Source organism: Stigmatopora argus, chromosome 19, assembly GCF_051989625.1.
Source record: "Stigmatopora argus isolate UIUO_Sarg chromosome 19, RoL_Sarg_1.0, whole genome shotgun sequence".
NCBI classification, from domain to species: Eukaryota; Metazoa; Chordata; class Actinopteri; order Syngnathiformes; family Syngnathidae; genus Stigmatopora; species Stigmatopora argus.
Window position 1 is genome coordinate 3,655,370 of NC_135405.1, and position 19,140 is coordinate 3,674,509.

The 19,140-nt window shown below is 39.3% G+C and overlaps 1 protein-coding gene across 6 annotated transcripts in view; it reads left to right on the forward strand.

Moving 5' to 3' along the window:
• The first annotated feature begins 922 nt into the window (after positions 1–922).
• The window catches only part of cdk19 (cyclin dependent kinase 19), a 41,048-nt gene continuing 22,830 nt past the window's right edge, over positions 923–19,140 (forward strand). For 5 of the 6 annotated variants that reach the window (XR_013296888.1, XR_013296887.1, XR_013296889.1 and 2 more), the window contains exons 1-4: positions 923–1,389; positions 3,578–3,653; positions 11,976–12,086; positions 13,583–13,723. Coding sequence is in view for 2 of the 6 variants with exons in the window: in XM_077587570.1 (XP_077443696.1) it covers positions 1,262–1,389; positions 3,578–3,653; positions 11,976–12,086; positions 13,583–13,723 (456 nt within the window). In the remaining 4 variants the exon portion in view is untranslated. The remainder of the gene's footprint in view (positions 1,390–3,577; positions 3,654–11,975; positions 12,087–13,582; positions 13,724–19,140) is intronic. The other variant, XM_077587571.1, reaches the window with a different exon arrangement.

The window sequence follows — 19,140 nt, forward strand, 5'->3', positions numbered from 1 at the left end:
ACACCGTCATCTCATAAGGCCAATCGTGTTATCCCGACTGCGGTGGCTAAACTCTGATTGGTCCAAAGGACTGTCCGTTTCAGGAAGTGCAGCGTTCTCCTCGACAACACGACGTCACGTAACGACATGAATGTTTTGAATCAAATCTTTAATATTACGCGAGTTTGTCTTTATTTATGGTGTCCGCGAAACACGTAATGATTTTTCCAAGTAAAAAATGTCTAATATTTATATATCTAATATTTTTAAACATTTAGGAGCCACAGCAGCGCGATTTCACAATTTCCTGTGGTACAGACTGATACTATATATATGTATAGGTTTATACATTAAATGTGCGTCTCTTGGGTGATGGTGTAATCTCACTATCTTAAATCAGCAGCATATCTCACTTCAGTGATAGATTTCAGATCGTTCCGGGTAGCACAACACACTTGATTGTTTTATCCAGAAGACCTAATCATTTGAAGAATCTACTCCGAGCTAGATGATAATTTGGCAGTTTAACATATTCATAGAAAAGTTTTTTTAGGCAGTTTAACACATGGAAAAGGCCAATCCTCACCACCATCATGAATGAATGTGTGTTAGAAAGAGCCATTTAATTGGAAATTCTATGAATTTTTCCTCATATCTAATTATTCCCGAAAAGAAGTTGCAATAAAGAGCATCAATATTTTAAATACCGTCGGACAGAAAATAAAATTGATTCTTTTCGTTCAAAACTAAGAACCTGTGTTGAGAATGTATGGATTCTCGTGTAATATGGTAGACTGCATATATTCTAAAAACGCAAATTTGTGTTGTTTATTATTATTTTTCATTTTAAATAGTTTACCAAATGAATTTATAGATCAGAATAGAATATGTTCCTGTGTATCCAAGGGACTGCACGATATATTACTAGTGAGCAACCGCGTAAATAAACACTACGTAATTCAAACAACCAATCCCTGGATTCTTATAAATGCACGGGACTACGCAAAGCGCAACACGCCGCGGCGAGAAATGCGGGTTGTAGTTTTTAAATGTCTTCCCTTGTGTAGTCATGTACTGTTTTGATTGCCCAATGACACTACATTACCCAGCAAGCTTTGCGCGCCAATTAGAAACGTCAACGAGCCAGTGAACATTAAGCGGAGCAGACCAAAATCCCAAACAAGGAAATGGTGGGGGAATAAACCGACCAGATTATTTAATTAATGCATGTAATTATTAATATTTTATTTTATTGTAAATTACCACGTATTTATGGGTTAGAATGGACTACGACTTCAAAACAAAGCTGGCTGCCGAGAGAGAGAGAGTAGAAGATCTGTTCGAATATGAAGGTTGCAAAGTGGGTCGAGGCACCTACGGGCACGTTTATAAAGCTAAGCGCAAAGACGGGTAAGATGTCCATGGACCTTATTGTTTATATTGACATGGATATGGCCGCTGAATGCTTTTCTCAAGCAACACTTGCATGTGTATACGAACGGCGCATTAGATTGAATCCCGTCCCAAAGTGAAAGCCCGTGTCTGTGTTTTTGTTTTCATGTAACGCGCTCACACGAAACCCCCACAACCCGCCCCCGTGAAGATCGTTTCCTCTCCAAAACAATCTTGCATAATATGATAATCGAGTCAATTGATTTTGGACATTTGCTTGCAAGAGTGGGCTTGCTAGTCAATCGTATGGGAACGCACATGGAGTGGGAATGGTGTTGTTGTTTCACGAGGTATACCAGCAGTCGAGGCTTCCTTTTGCGGTCAAGCCTCTCCCACCATTCCCAACCCTGCTCGGTCAAACTTTTTTTTCTTACTTATAGTTGGATGTGAGTGACTGGGTTTATTGCTACGCTTCAAGCATGTGACGCTTGCAATGCTGGCGCGAGATTTGGAGAATTGAACACATAAAATCGTAGGCTACTAGAGTTTTAGATGTACTTACACGTGATTTTCTCGCGTATAAGCCCCCAAGTGATTCAAAATTTTCACCTCCATTTTCATGGTTTTAATAGGGAGTACAAATGTATTACATTTAAGGGAAAATCTTAAGAAAAATCATCGCACATGGTATTTCTGAGATACTGTATGAATCAAGGGCGGCTGAGTGGTTAGCGCATCAGCCTCACAGTGGGGGACCATGGTTCAACTCCAGGCCGGTCCACCTGTGTGGAGTTTGCATGTTCTTCCGGGCCTGTGTGGGTTTTCTCCGAAGACATGCATGGTAGGCTCATTGGACACTCTAAATTGTGCCTAGGTATGTGCGAGCGTGAATGATTGTTTGTCTCCTTGTGCCCTGCGATTGGCTGGCCACCAATTCAGGGTATCCCCCGCCTCTGGCCCGAAGTCAGCTGGGATAAGCTCCAGCACCCCCCGCGACCCTAGTGAGGATGAAGCGGTTCAGAAAATGAGATGAGATGTATGAATCAAAAGCACAGCATTAGGGTAAATATCGTAAGGAAGGTAATAATTCATGTAGTATTGGTTGTTTTCTTACTGCAAAACAGAAAATAACCAACAAATAGTAAATGTTAATTGTCCAAAGCAAGCAGGTGCAATGAAGGGTAGTGCGAAGAAAAGGCATATGATGACAATCGATATTAAGCACGAAATAATAGAAAAACATGAGACTGGTGTACGCGTGATGGAGCTGGCTCGCCAGGTGCGTTAACCTATTGTGAGGACATTTGTGTTCGTCATTTTCGTAATATTTTGAAGGGGAGACAAAAGCAAACCTAGATAGGTTCCTTTTAAAAACTACGGCTAAAAGTGACGCCGGAAGCGAGGCAAAAAGAGCCAACCCGGAAGAAGAAATGTAAAAAAATTAAAACTAAATTAGAATTAAGTCTAGCGTAAGGTAAGATTAAAACGTAAAGTTAAATTTATGTTTATGTATTGTTACGAACACGTTGTCGCTCTTCTCTTTCTCTCTCTCCCCCCCGCCCCCCTCCGTGCACTCCACGTTGTACTGAATAATGTCTCATTTTAGTATTGAACATCATAACCACTAGTTATTTGTTACTCTGTTAGTAGATGGTGAATTACAACCAATAAAAAATGTTTTTCCATTGTAATATCCTTTTTTTGTTTTTTTTTCAGAGGGTTGGAATGAATTAATTTGTATTTAGTTCATTTCTATGGGAAACATTGATTTGAGATACGAGTAAATCAACATACGAGCTCAGTCCCCGGAACGTATTAAGCTCATATCTCAATGGATGACTATAATAATGACTGGGGAAGGATTAGGGTTAGAGTTAGCACGTCTGCCTCATATTTCCAAGAGACCTGTCCAGCCATACTTTGTGGAGTTTGCATGTCATCGCCTTTTCTGTGTGGGTTTCCTCTCACTTCATTAAAATATGCATGGTAGGCTGATTTAATGCTCTAAATTGCGTTAGGGTCCATAGGTATGAGTGTGTCCATGAGTATTTGTGACCTGTGATTGCCTGGCAGTCAATTCAGGGTGTGACCTACTTTACTTCGTGATGTTGGCTAGCATAGGTGCCAGCAACCCCAAGACTCTTGGGAGGATAAGTGACTCGAAAAATGAATAAATGAATATTTACTCTTTTTTTTCTGCCAACAGGAGAGACGAGAAAGAATATGCACTGAAACAGATAGAAGGCACTGGAATTTCAATGTCTGCCTGCAGGGAAATTGCCGTAAGTTAAATTTAGAATTTTGCTGTGAGAAAAAATAATGCAACTTGAAATACCTAAAATAGTTGAAAACCAAATTTTCTGGCTGCATTTGGCAAAATATTAAATGTAAACTTTTTGTAAAACCTTTGCATTTTTCTTGTCCCCTTGTTTGCATGATGTTTTCATTCTTACACTACTTTTCAATTGCAACTTTTCTCTTTTTAAAGTTTTTTTGGATTGTTCTCAAAACTGTTGGCACCAACGTTCCCACTAAGCTGTGTCATTTCACACATACATATATATATATATATATATATATATATATATATATATATATATATATATATATATATATATATATATATATATATATATATATATATGTGTGTGTGTGTGTGTATATATATATGTATATATATATATATATATATATATATATATATATATATATATATATCTATATATATATACCCACTAAGCTGTGTCATTTTACACATATATATGTATACATATATACATATATATATATGTGTGAAATGACACAGCTTAGTGGGTATATATATAAGTATATATATATATGTATGTATATATATATGTATATATATATGCATATATATGTATATATATGTGTATATATATGCATATGTATATATACGTGTGTATATATGTGTATATATATATATACTTATATATATATATATATAAGTATATATATACTTATATATATATACATATTTTTATTTATTTATTTTATTCATTTATTATATAGGTGGCACGAGTGCTTTGCATAGCGGATTCAAAGCTCGCACGGTCGCTAGTGTGCTGGAGCCTATCCCAGCTGACATCGGGCCAGAAGCGGGGGACACCCCTCGGTGGTCCGCCGATCGCAGGGCACAAGGAGACAGACAACCATTCACACTCAAACTCATACCTAGTGGCAATTCTGAGTGTCCAATCAGCCTACCATGCATGTTTTTTGAATGTGGGATGAAACCGGAGTACCCGGAGAAAACCCACGCATGTCCGGGAAGAACATGTAATCTCCACACAGGTGAACCAACCTGGATTCAAACCCAGGACCCCAGAGCTGTGAGGCGCGCTAACCACTCAACAGCCGGGCTGCTGGAATGACAAGTATGGAAAAAACAACAACATTAAAAAGATTAAAATCAGTACACCCCACTGCACAAGGAGGGACGCTGATACCATATAGGGTATGGACAAGGTTGGATGAGTGTGATGATCTGGACCTGCTATGCTGCTTCAGGATCTGGATGAGTTTTAAAACAAATCCCAAAAACCTGTGGCCTGGCTTAGTCAAATCCAGATTTAAGTCTGATTTAAATACTATGGGATGACCTTAAAAGGCCTTTCAGACTTGAAAACTGATATTTGCCGTGTTGTGGACTGAAAACAATTCTACAAGGAAGACTGAGGCAAAATACTGTATCTTCATGATTTGAAAGTCTCAGCTAATTGTAGAAATGTCTTTTATTTGTTAAAACTGGCAGTTGGGCAACTAATTTACAGGTTTGGGATTTTATTTTTATTCGGACTATTCTTGTCTCATATATACAAATGGGGAAGCTATGCAAAAATATTGAATTTTTTGGGGGCACTGCATAAAGACGGAGCCCAAACTCATGATAAACAATGAGGCGACAATCTAAAGAAAGTTATCACGAAAAATGTTGGAAATCTGTATGTTATTACACAAGGCAAAAAAAACCCAAAAGCTTGGGGGTCTAGTAGAACAAGAAAAGTGCATTAAAACAGTGAGAGTCACAAATCAATGCACTCTTTATGATTTTTTTTACATAGTCCCTGAATATTTTCAACAGATGGATAGAGATCTTAGTCACGTGCATTCTGGCAAGAAACAAATCAAAAGGGATTTTGATTCTGGCATTGTTTGTACAGTAAATTTAGGGAGAATTAGGAAAAGAACACATTCTAATTTTGTTGTTGTTAGTGGTGGGTGAAGGCATGTCACTGTGACACTGTCAGTCCATCCAAATGCGGCAGAGTTAGAGAGTGGCCCCTTCGACATTCCATTAGCTTGTTATGTAACAGTCTATAGTTTCCACTTGGAGAGAGCCAGATATATGTACTGTGCCAGTGATACTATGCAAACACATTTTGTGTTACTCAGATGGCATTCTTGAATGGTATTTAGGAAAACATCAACAGTCATCTTTCCTTGAATATCAAACATTCATGTTTTCAACGCCACTCTCATTAATTTGTAGATTTTGAAGAATTAGTATCTCACTCCCTGGCAAAACACAACACAAGGTCTATGTTGTTTCTGCATTGCACAATCTAGGGAAAGAGAAACAAATACGATACGATATTGCACAGGTCATTTAATTCATAAACCCATGTATGAATAAACTTGGTCTTTTTAGTTAAAATACATTTTTCATAGTGCGTTTACAGGTTCCAATCTCACCCTGGCTTAGCGTTTGTGCATGGTGAATGAACCCATGACCATCTCTAAAGGTGCAGCCATACACAGTATTCAAGTTGAGATAACAGGACAAACCCAACCGGATTATTTGTATAAGAGGAGTGTCACGTTGCTACACTTGAGAAATAGGGCACTCCTCAATTTTGGGAATGTATGTGTTGAATGTTATTTAACGCAACTGTCTTGAACCAAATGTATAAAAGTAATTTTAAAGAAAACACCTGAATTCAGTGACAGCTAGATTACAAAATCATCAAAATTGACGTTGCTCTGTTCAGGCTAAACAGGATCTTCCTAAAATCACTTAATCAGTTCTTGGAGCAGAACAAAAAGAAGCTTTTGCTTTTTTCTAATATTCTTGAGAGCAGTTTTTAAACTATACTTTATATTGAATGTCTTGTAAGTGTGGATGCTGAAGCAGTTAAAACTATTTGTAACATAGCCTAACCCACTCTGCGTAACATGAATGGGTTGTTTAACTTGCTCTGTAGGTGAGTGGTGCCCTACGGCTGACTGGCAACCAGTCTAGGATGTAGTAAACGTTTTGCCCAAAGTCCACTGGGATAGACCCCAGGAAACCCTGCAACACTTGCGAGGATACGCGGTACGGAAAATGAATAATGCGGATGAGTGTCATTTCAAAAACATGGATGTATCGCGCATCATGATGCTGTGACTGCCTTAAATCTCTCGGGACGGATCCCCTCGTCCAACCCTGTCCATACCTTATATTGTGTCAACGTCCCTACTTGTGCTGTCGAGTGTATTGATTTTAATGTTTTTAATGTTGCTGTTTTTTCCATACCTGTCATTCTTCGAAGGAGAGCGAAAGGCTACGTTTTTTTCCCACCCTTCCCAACCGATTGTTTTTACTTTCACACTGATTCCGGAGCGGCGTCAATGGCTCTATTGTAAATGTATGTACAGTCATACCTCTACTTATGAAGGCCTCTAGGTACAATTTCTTTAGGTTACGAAAGCTTTTTTTATATGGAAATGAGTACCTCTGGATACAAAAAAGACCCAAGTTACAAAATCTCCCCAAAAGCAAATGCATATCTTTATACGTTATTTAATTTGAAATTGTCGCGATGCATTGATTCTCACTTCAGAACCTCGCTATACTCTACTGGGCTCTCATTGGTTGTCTCACAACAACCACTATCTATGTTTTCACCGCCGTTCATCATCACAGAGTTCTGACGGTGTTTTTTGGTTGAGTTTTTCCAAGTGTGTTTCTGTTTTTATCATCATGCCCCCCCCCCGAAAAAAAAATTACCTGTGCGAATGAAAAGAAATGGTCAGCAAGGACAATGACGAGTTGGTCGTGGTGCATAAAAACAAACTCTCTAGAGTTAATGAAACACTCGGCAAGAAGGCAGACAGGGAGGACGCAGCGAGCATTCCAGCAGCAAAAATCAAAGAAATGCTGGAGAAATTTCACAAACTTTCTGTCTTTGTAGAAAAAAAAGGCATCCAGAGAAAGTGGTCACCAGTCGTGCGATCGCCCACTTTAATGACGTTTGTCTGTTGCATTATAGAAACATTATTAAAAGTCATCAAAGGCAATCGTCTTTGGATAGTTTTTTTTCAAAATGTCCGTCAACCAGTACTGCAGAAGGGCAACTTAAATCCAAACAGGTAAGAAAGAACCAGTAGCGACTATTAAAATGGGTGAAAAATTAAATTCCAAAGAAATCATAAAACGTTAATGTTTGTTGTTGATTAATGTGGTTAATGCTTTTGTTTGAATTCTTAATGTTGCGTTTTTGAGGTGTGTTCATGTGTTCGTGTTTGTGTGTTCTCTCTTGTGTGCTTGTTATTCATTTTAAGACATTAATATATAATTTCCTCTCATTTTTTGTTTTTCCTCACATCTCTCATACAAAATTGAGACACTGACCAATTGTAAGGGTTTAGTTGGTAGTTGTGTGAGGACCGTGAAACGAATTAGATAACTTTACATATAAAGTATTGTTCTACTGTAGAAATTTTCAAGTTACAAAAAACTTTTGGAACCAATTAATTTCGTAAGTACAGGTATGACTTCATGTATATGTGTATGTACTGTCCGGCTGGGCTGTACCTGGAATGCATATCCTTGTACAATGTACAACATACAATGTTGTGTATATGTACAATGACCAAAGCTTTGAATTCAATTCAGAGTTTGACCAACATTGGGGTTGGGCAATACTGTGATGCAGCCAAGAGGCCCATGATCACTCTGGATCAGACGTGGGCAATTAATTCCAGAAAGGGCCGCAATGGCTGAAGGTTTTCGCTCCAACCCATTAGGGGAAACCTTTCCACCAATCTGGTATCTTAAAAGTGCAATCAGTGGATTGCAGTCAGTTGCTTCTTGTTTCATCGTAAATCTTATTAGTTAAACTGTCTGTGCTGGATCGGTTGGAGCAAAAACCTGCACACACAGCATTCTTCGAGGACTGGATTGCCCAGGTCTGCTCTGGATAAACTGGAGAGATCTAAAACTGAGGTGGGAGCATCTGTCCTTAGGACAACAATCAGTCATACACTCCACAAATCTGGCCTTCTCTTTTAAAGAGTGACAAGAAGAAAGCCATTTGTCGAGGAACAAAATATTTGCTGTATCTAAATTTAGGCTACAAGATAAATCTTAGTTTAAGTGTCAAACAGCTAAAAGCAAGTAACCAAACCGTTCAAAACAGGGAGCAACAAACGTCCATTCAAGGTTTGTTTTTCCGAAGCTGCAACTTGTTTACTAAGGACAGACTGTACTTTTTTCCCTCTGACAACTATTATATATTTATGATGTTGTTAAAATGGGATTCAACAAGTAGGGTAGCCCTACAATTTGGTGTTGCAACACAGTAGGTAAAATTACATACAAGATGACAAAAAAATGTTTTGGCTTTGTTCTCTGAGAAAGACTGGTAACAGCAACACCCACAGATAACCAGCTGGGCAGACCCTCAAAAAATCTTACACTTAGCAGTCAAAAGAATAAACATTTGTACCACTACCAAAAAGTATGGACTCTTGGGCGAGCACTCACTCGGACATTTATTCTGTAGAACGAACTCAGACCACAAACATGAAACAATAATGATGTTTTTTCCAAAAGTGCGACTCCCTGAATTTCAGAAACACCAAAATAAATGAATTAAAAAAAATATTGTTGTGGTCAGTAAATGTTACTTTTATCGACCAAGCAACGGAAAAAATATGAAATCAGTTTATTATATAACAATGAAAAAACAATCAAAACACGTCACTAGTATTTAGTTGCACCCCATCTGGCTTTTATTACAGCTTGCAGTCTCTGATGCATGGACTTAATGAGTGACAAACAGTTTTCTTTGTCAACCTGCTGCTAACTCTCTCTGACCGCAGTTGCCATATAACCTTTGCAGGTTGGAGCCTTGCTGTGGACCATTTTTTTCTATTTTCACTCCATTCAATTGGGTTAAGATGTAGGCTATGACATCGACTGGAGCTATTTTTCCAAGGAATACTTTCAAAATTTTTGCTCCGTCACATGAGCCATTGTCATCTTGGAAAATTAATTCTTGCTACTGTCACAATGAAATTTCCCAAATACGGGATGAATAAAGTTATCCAATCCAATCACCCTGAAACATCTTTTCAATTGAAGGGATAAGCTGTCCAAAATGTCACTGTAAACTTGTGCATCTATTGAAGATTTAACCACAGACCTTTCTTCAGTGCTTTTGCCTGACATGCAGCCCCATATCATCAAGGACTGCGGTAATTTTTCTTCAGGCAATCCTCTTTGTAAATTTCACTGGAACGTCACCAGACAATTTCCAGCACCATCACCTTTACTGAATATAACCTTCATTCAGTAATCCACAGTGCATGATTGCCTATTACAGCCCATTGCAGTCTTGTTCTTTTCCGTTTAAGCATCAATGATGTTTTTCTTTTAGCTTTCCTGCATACAAATCTCAGTTCCTTTTGGATATTTTGTACAATTCTTTCACATACATTGACATTCCATTTGAAACCGAACATGTTACCTTCTTCAATAAATTTGGTAATTCTGACTTCAGTCTCAGGAGAAATTTCTCTTGTTGGAGCCATGATTCTTGCTAATCCACTTGGCCAAGTAGCCCACTAAGGTGTTATAACTGCACTGTTTTTAACTGCTGACTAATGAGCAGATCTAATCTGAGACTGGTGGCCAATTAAGGAGAGGAAATTGAATGTTTCCAATATTTTTTTTAATTTGTATTTTTACGTTTTCGGGGGTCCATAAGATAGTATATATATGTGTGAAGTGGTATGAAGATAAAAGAATGAATGGTCAAATTAAGGTTACAGTATTTAAATTCTGAAATATTTTGCATGGTTGTTCATGAATGTTTAAAAGTAATTTTTGCCTTGTAGGTGTTTAAAGAAAGCCGCCAGATGGTGTAGTGGTTCACTCGGCTGACTTCAGTGCGGGTAGCCGCGGGCTCGATTCCCATGGGTGGCGGTATGATTGTGACTGCGAATGACTGTCTGTCTCTCTGTGTGCCTTGCACATGACTGGCTATCAGTCTAGTTTGTGGTCTGTCTTTTGTCTGAAGTCAGCTGGGATAGGCTGCAGCAACCCCCACAACCCTTACGAGTATGTGTGGGACAGATGAATGAATGAACAGTGTTAAAAATAATTGATATCTATTCGTTGATGGTTGCCTGACATATCATTATTGTTGTTTAGTGTCTTTTTTGTCACTGTTAACGTATGTTTTCTGGTGTTGTCTTATTGCCATAATCAGCTGTTCTTTCCAAATATGGGCTTCATTGTGCAAACAGCTCTTAAGTGTATTTGTAGTCTAGGTGGACTGTGGAAGCTCAAATATTGGGTTGCCAAGGATCTAATGAGCTCTGTGGCTATGGCTACCTGCCATCTTTTAGTAAAAAGAAAAAAAACATGTTTTGTTCTACAAAATATTCTGTTCAGTTTGTAATCAAAATGTAATGCAGTTTATAATTAAATTCAGATGAAGACCTAATCTCCAAATCTGGTTTTAGACTGTTTTAGGTTTGTTTAATTTTTATTGAAATGTTTTTCTTTCTCTGCCCCTAAGGAACAACTGTGGTTTTGCTTATCTATCAGGGATATTCCATTTACTCTGTTGGAAAAATTTCACCTGATCAGAGAAGTCATATTTCTTTGATGGGCATCTCTAAAGGTGAACTGGCAAACCTGGCAGGAATGTTGCTTTGTTGTGACTATTTGGGACTTCTCCTGTGAGTGCTTTTCCTGCGAGCCTTTTATGAAAACATGACCTATTTGCTTCAAAAGGAGGAATACCAACACAAGTTCCTATTCTAATATTTAATGGAGATATCGTCAGTATTCCACTGTTTATTTATTTAATGTGCTGTGTGTTCTTGGGATAACTGACGGGATTTGTTTGGTTGGGACTGGGTCTTCCAACATGACAATGACCCGAAGCACAGAGCCAGGAAAACCAAGGAGTGGCCCTTATATTGTTCTATATGTTGTTATCTGATACCAGTTAATACTTTGTATTTTCAAAAAGGGGTTTCCGGTACTTTATTTTTTGTCGATGTGTGTTGAATGTAGCTCATGAAGAAGTGGGTGGGGTAAAAAAATAAAAAAAATAAAAATAAAAAAAATTAAAAAAACCTTGGCAATGAGATATTAGTTTTTATTCGGTCCGTTTACCACAGGTTGCTTCAAAACCGGTTCCAAATTAATACCGGGTTTCAGTACCGTTCATTAATTATTACTGTTACTTCTTCATTTTCCTTTTCTGTTGAGTCGCTGCATCCATTTTTGAGCCTATTCTGCACCTATTGTGTTGTAACAATATGATGGTGGTCCCATTTTCTCATATTTTTCTTGTGTCTTCCAGCTGTTACGTGAATTAAAACATCCAAACGTAATTGCCCTGCAGAAAGTGTTCCTGTCCCACAGCGACAGAAAAGTTTCGCTCCTGTTAGACTATGCTGAACATGACCTTTGGGTGAGTTTTTCCTCTATGTTCATGTTTTATGCCGTGTACTGTGGTACCTCTGCTCTGTTGCACAGGAATCTCATGATGATTAATCCCTCAACACCGTAATGACCCAGAAAATCTGATAAAAATACCCAGAAATGTTTAAGAAAAAAAACATTGGACTAATGCAGGGTGGCAAACAAGTAAGACACAAAGAACAAAAAATATAAACTGAGAGTCAAAGAGCCATACCACGCAGTGACCTGCCAGACACACAAGCTAAAACACAGAAAACCATATTATTCACCATAACATTTTATTCCCCTTACAAAACAACAATGTGTTCCACCCTCAACACACACATTAAATGCAACTTAGCCAGAATTAACGCATCAACTTCTCTGGAGAACTTCATTAATTTTGGCCGGGAGCCACATGTTCACCACCCCCATGACTGGACCTTTGGTCGCCGGACGTTTTGTCGCCGGACGTTTTGTCGCCGGACGTTTGGTCGCCGGACGTTCGGTCGCCCGGACGTTTGGTCGCCTGGACGTTTGGTCCCCGGATGTTTGGTCGCCCGGGTGAATATAATTTTGAGAGCTGGTTTCAACAGTAGATATTTACATATTAAACTCTCTCATGAATATAATTTTGAGAGCTGGTTTCAACAGTAGATATTTACATATTAAACTCTCTCATGAATATAATTTTGAGAGCTGGTTTCAACAGTAAACTCTCGTCATGTTGTCAAACGTCCGGCGACCAAACGTCCGGCGACCAAACGTCCGGCGACCAAACGTCCCGGCGACCAAACGTCCCGGCGACCAAACGTCCGGCGACCAAACGTCCGGCGACCAAACGTCCGGCGACCAAACGTCCGGCGACCAAACGTCCGGCGACCAAACGTCCGGCGACCAAATGTCCAGCGATCACACTCATAGATACAGTAAATTTAGATTGTTCAACCAGTCTACCAAGCATATTTTGGGATGTGGGTGGAAACCAGGGCACCCAGAGAAAATTCACGCAGCGATTGATAATACTAAATTTAGCTGTTGTCGTTAAGCCTGTTGTAATATGCAATAAGTAAAAATTGGGGCAGTAACTTTCAATTTGCTGCATGTGCTCTTGGCACACATGCATGTTTAAACTTTGCCGATTGTTTGAATATGAGACAACAGTTCCATTCACTGATGTTTTTTGGTCATTCATACACCGTAGAAATAAATTCAGGCTAATGGTGAAAGACATTTAATATAGTTTGTGTGTTTAATTTCAGAATAGAATAGAATTTGTTTCATTTGATTTAGTTGCTTTTTTAGAATATATTTACACATTAGTGTTTTTTTTTTTTTTAAATGGATAATATTGCATATCAGTAATAACTTCTGAGGCAATATATCGCTCATGAAAATTTGTTATCACAATAGGCCTAGTTGTCATTACTGTTTTTGGTTTTGTAATCAATTCATGGTTTTATGCAGAGTAAAAATTTCAAGAGGTGAACACTTTATTTCTTTCAGCATATTATCAAGTTCCATCGTGCCTCCAAGGCCAACAAAAAGCCCATGCAACTGCCACGAGGGATGGTGAAATCTCTTCTGTATCAGATTCTGGATGGGATCCATTACCTCCATGCCAATTGGGTCCTCCACAGGGATCTGGTGAGTAGTCTTTCTTCTGTTTTCCCCCCCAATATCTTAATTACAGCATCGATTTCCTTAAAAGAAAATGAAACAATGAAAAATTGTATTTTGCATACAGTTAGCATATTTAGTTCCAAAACATGTAAGACTAAACAAAAGAGAAGTATTTATTAAGCCATTAAAATGAATAATATAAAATATTTTTGCATTAGGGTCGAAGGGCGAGTGCATAGCAAAGAGAAGTTCGTGGTGGGTGAGGGAAGCTAACGTTTGGCAACCTGAGAAAACATGTACACCACACACACAATTTAACAAATTACAGTGATACCTCTACATACAACATTTTCAGGTTACTAAACCCTTTGATATGCAAATTTCTGTTCCAATATACGAAAACAAGATTCAAATTACAAAATCCCGCAAAACGTCAATACATTTCCTGTATCCGTTACTTTATTTTGAAATTGTATCGGTAGCTTTTCTTCCTGCTTGACAATCTCCCTACACTCCACTGACCCTCTCACAAAAACAACTCTTCAGGATTTATTAAATTTGTATTTATTTTTAAAAAAGAATGTATTTCAAGCGTGGTTAAAAGCAACTTCTTTATTAAAAATTACTTTTGAAAATGAAATGAAGGAGCTGGCTATGTTATCCATCCATGACAGAACCCACCTACAATCGCAACAATATTCATTCATTCATTCATTCCTTTTCTAAACCATTTAATCCTCATTAGGGTCACGAGGGGTGCTGGAGCCCATCCCAGCTGACTCTGTACGAGGGGCGTGGGACAACACCCTGAATTGGTGGCCAGCCAGTGTAATAGCCTAAGACCAGAAGTTTCTTTATTCCAATGTTTGTCTGGCTCAACACACCTTTTTCCTGTGTGATGCTCTACACTGCTGGTTTCCCACACTTTTGTTTTTGTTTTCCTACAAATATAGGAATATGAGCGGTGGCCACATCCAGACTTTCTTGGGATTAGAATGACAGGATTTCCACCTGAATTATACATCCCAAAATTCACCCACTTGATGTTAGAAAATACATAAAAATTTGAGATATCTATTGCTCATAATCATATTTACTATTTTGACAGTCGGGCTGAGTATTGTGTATAGCAACATGGTCCCATATGGCAAAAGTACATTCCAATATGTATGGCATGCTGTTCGAGTGGTTAGCACATTCTGAGTGTTCGCTCCATGGTGGGTTCCGACCTTCCTGTGTGGAACTTGTTTCATCTTCTCCACATGCTTGCATGGTTTTTCGCCAATTATTCGGGTTTCCTACCACATCCCAAACAACTTAAGTCGAGTCTTGGGACTTTAAATTGACCCTAGGTATGAGTGTGAGCGTCAATGGTTGTTTCTCTCAGTGTGCCCTGCGATTGGCTAGCAACCAATTCAGGGTGTTATCCCCCGAGGTTGGATGGGATGGGCTCCAGAATCCCCTGGCTACCTATAGCCATTTAGCTTGGCCTAGACATTTGACATTTTGAACAACTATTCAGAAGTCAGTTTTTTAAAAGTCATTAGGTTGTGATGATTATAGCTGTGTCTGGGACACCCAAATAGGGCTCATTTCAAATTAAAATCATTCAGTCTCGTGATCATGCTATAGTTAATTTTGCACATGAGGAAGTGATGATGAGCCACCTTTATCGAAAGTAATTGGTACTTTAGGTGCGGCCCGGCAGCTGAGTGGTTAGCTTCTGGGGTCCTGTGATCAAATCCAGGTTTGGCCACCTGTGTGGAGTTTGCATGTTCTCCCTGGGCCTGTGTGGGTTTTCTCCAGGTAATCCGGTTTCCTCCCACATTCCAAAACATGCATTATAGGGTGGTTGGACAATTGAAATTGCCCCTAGGTTTGAGTGTGAGGGTGAATGGTTGTTTGTCTCTTCTTTCCAATTCAGGGTGTTCCCCGCCCCATGCCCAAAGTCAGCTGGATTAAGCTCCAGCACCCCCCGCGACCCTAGTGAGGATAAAGCGGTTCAGAAAATGAATGAGTGAATTGCTACTTCATCAGTACCAAAATGGGCTACCTGTGTGATGTACAGTTTTGAATCAAAGAGTGTCCTATGAATGTTGACACCTTTTTGAATGGTTGTTATTTAAATTGATAAAACAGAGCATGAATAACTTTAGTCTTTTTTTGTGTGACTTTTAGCTGTCAATTGTCTTTGTAAATTTCTCAGTAGAGAATTGCGGTTCAGCAATTCTGGGGAATATCCTTATCAGTTAACAGATCTTTACGTAAATTTATTCTCAAATTCCGAAGTTTGCTGTCTACTCTTACATAATCCTCAGAACGCTTACAGTAGATGGTCATGTGACAGCTGGACGTCACACATAAATCTTCTGGGATCTCTTTCTAAGTTTCAGTTGTTTAATCTGCTTTTTAATGACTTTTAGTTGTGGTGGACTGCTGCCATGTACTGCAAATGCTCTAAAAGGTGTCAATTTTATGTGTACAGCCAGTGGTTCTGTCATATTGAGATGAATTGTTAAGCACACCCATTTGTGAAATGAAAGTCCATTATAAATAAAGTCCTTGAATATCACGGACAATGTTGACCAGACATGGCCGTGATAATCGGAAAAACAGCGGCGTAGGATCACCCCTAATATTACTACTACATACCATAGTACATGTTTTGCGCTTATACAAAAATACAAGTACATAAGTACAATTATCAAGAAGTGTATTTATTCAATATTTCAGTTATATGCACATGAAAAGACCAATGTATTAATATCTAATTCTCAACTCATCTCATTTTCTGAACCGCTTTATCCTCATTAAGGTCGCGGGGGTGCTGGAGGCTATCCCAGCTGACTCCGGGCCAGAGGCGGGGGACACCCTGAATCGGTGGCCAGCCAATCGCAGGGCACAAGGTGACGGACAACCATGCACACTCACACCCATACCTTGGGACAATTTAGAATGTCCAATCAGCCTACCATGCATGTTTTTGGAATGAGGGAGGAAACTGGAGTACCTGGAGGGAACCCACGCAGGCCTGGGGAGAACATGCAAACTCCACACAGATGGTCATGACCTGGATTTGAACCCAGGACCCCAGAGCTATTGTAATTCTCATTGTTCTGTTGTCATAGTTGCCTTTCTTTGCCAAAATATCAGCTGTGAGCAAGTGAATTTTTTCTTCATCAGAAAAAACCTAATCACAGTGATGTACATTGTTTTTCTTGGTACATTGTTTTTATTGGTCTTGTTGCTGATTACTATTTAGATAGTTTCCATGCACAGTGGGAAATACCAATAAAATAGCAAGGAAAAACTTTGCTCCATTTATTCCACCCATTAAAGCTCTTTAATGAATTTATTAGACGGCCAACAATCATTCTTGTGGCTATATCGCATAAAAAGTCCTTGTAATAGTTCAATTTTAATCTCGTTATATTCATATGACTTTTTCTCACTAATTACATTGTTTGACTTCTTCCAATTTCCTGCGGCACACCTGACCATTGCTCGCGGTACACCAGTGTTGGGGAAACACTGTTATATGGCATACTTAGCTTCCGCTACACAGTGAAGCTTATAGTATCATGAACATGATCTGTATTGCACCGCTGCACGTTTCCCATCCCCCACTTGTCCTCCTCCTCTTATGTCCCACCCACCACAAGCAACGCTGGAGGGGCTCACTACCCTCCCAGCTGCACGCCCCCACGGGGATTATGTAACAGCGCCAAAGCTTGTGCTGTCAAAATGCTAACTGAGCAACTGTGCCTACCACAGGAAAAGGCTCTGGGTTGTACCAAGTATTACTTGTACAGGGAGGAGTCCAGAAGGTGATATATTGCTGCAGTGTATTTGTCTTTTTGCAAGGAATATTCCCTTTTAGTATTAAGATTTCCACAGTACCCGTGACATAACTGCTTACTGTTGTATTAATTGAGTCAAAATGTGACTGTCCTTGTATTTAATGTACTCACTATTCTTCCCAGACATGACACCATAGATCAGGGGTCTCGAACTCAATTTACCTGGGGGCCGCTAGAGGCCGAGTCTGGGTGAGACTGGGCCGCATCAGGATTTCCACAAGAAAAGCACTGATAAAACATTCCAACGTTATCAAATATCTTTATTTTTTAACAAAAAATAATGAATTAAATAAATTAACTTAAAGATGAATAAAAAATAAATCAATCAGTAATACAAAACCAAATAATACTAATGAGCATACAATAGATATACACTGGCTGGCTAAGTAGAGAAAATGAATTATTTTTATTCCGTTTCAAATGTCTGTATTAACAGCTCTTTAACCTTTAACTTTCTGAACTTGAATGGAACATTGAACATGAAATATTCTGAACACGGCTTCTCTTGCCTACTCCTTGCTGCTAGAGACCTGGCAGCGCTTCTTCTCACATAGTCACATTTGCCTTGAGGGAGGAAGCAGTGGAGACCCTCAGTATTGCTTGAAGATGCTCATCAGTAAGTCTGGACCTGTACTTGGACTTATTGAAGTTCAGGGTGGAGAAGAGCTTCTCACACAAGTATGTGCTCCCAAAAAGGCACATGATCTGCTTGACCATTCGGGAAAGTTCAGGGAAGCTGGGGGTCAACTCTCTCAAAAATTGCCCAAGCTTGTCTGCTTCTCCACTCACCTCCCTGAACTTGGCTTTGAGTGCAGAGTTGCACTGCAGGTCAATGAGCTCCATTTGAAGCTCAGGAGGGGCATCTTGCACATCAAAGGAGAAGGGGTCCGCAAAAATTTGAAATGTGGCTTTGTGTGTCTTGAAGTCTGCAAATCTGTGATCAAATTCCTCCTGTAGCTTCGAAATGGCCTCAACATACTTCTCACCACTGAATGGTGTGCCTGCATCCACGAGAGCCTTGCATGCTGGGAAATGGCAAAGGTTTGTCTGAGAGAGCTGGGCTTTCCATAAAACAAGTTTAGTCCAGAATGCTCTCACGTTGTCATAGGCAGCACTGACAAGTTGCCCCTGGCCTTGTAGCTTCTTGTTCAGTACATTAAGCTCATGTGTGATATCAACAAGAAAAGCCAAGTCCATGAGCCATTTGGGATCACTTAGCACAGGATCAATCAACTCACAAACGGCGTAGCTAGCTTTGACTGCTGCATTACTGTCTTTGGTAGCCTTCTTGAAGAAATCCTGTTGCCTCAGAAGACGTGTTTTAAGACTGGCAACCTGGTTGGCTCTCTCATCTCCCTGGTATTTTTCGTACTCCTCAGCATGTCTCGTAGTACAATTACGTTTCAAATTGTATTCCTTGTGCACCGCAACTTTTTCAGTGTAAATGGGACACGTCGGGGTGCCCCTGTGTTCAACAAAGAAATATTGCACTCCCCACTTTTCTTGAAACTGTCTGTGCTCATCACCGACCTTTCTCTTCACGGCAGGCTTTGAAAGAGACATCTCTGGGGCTCTGTAATA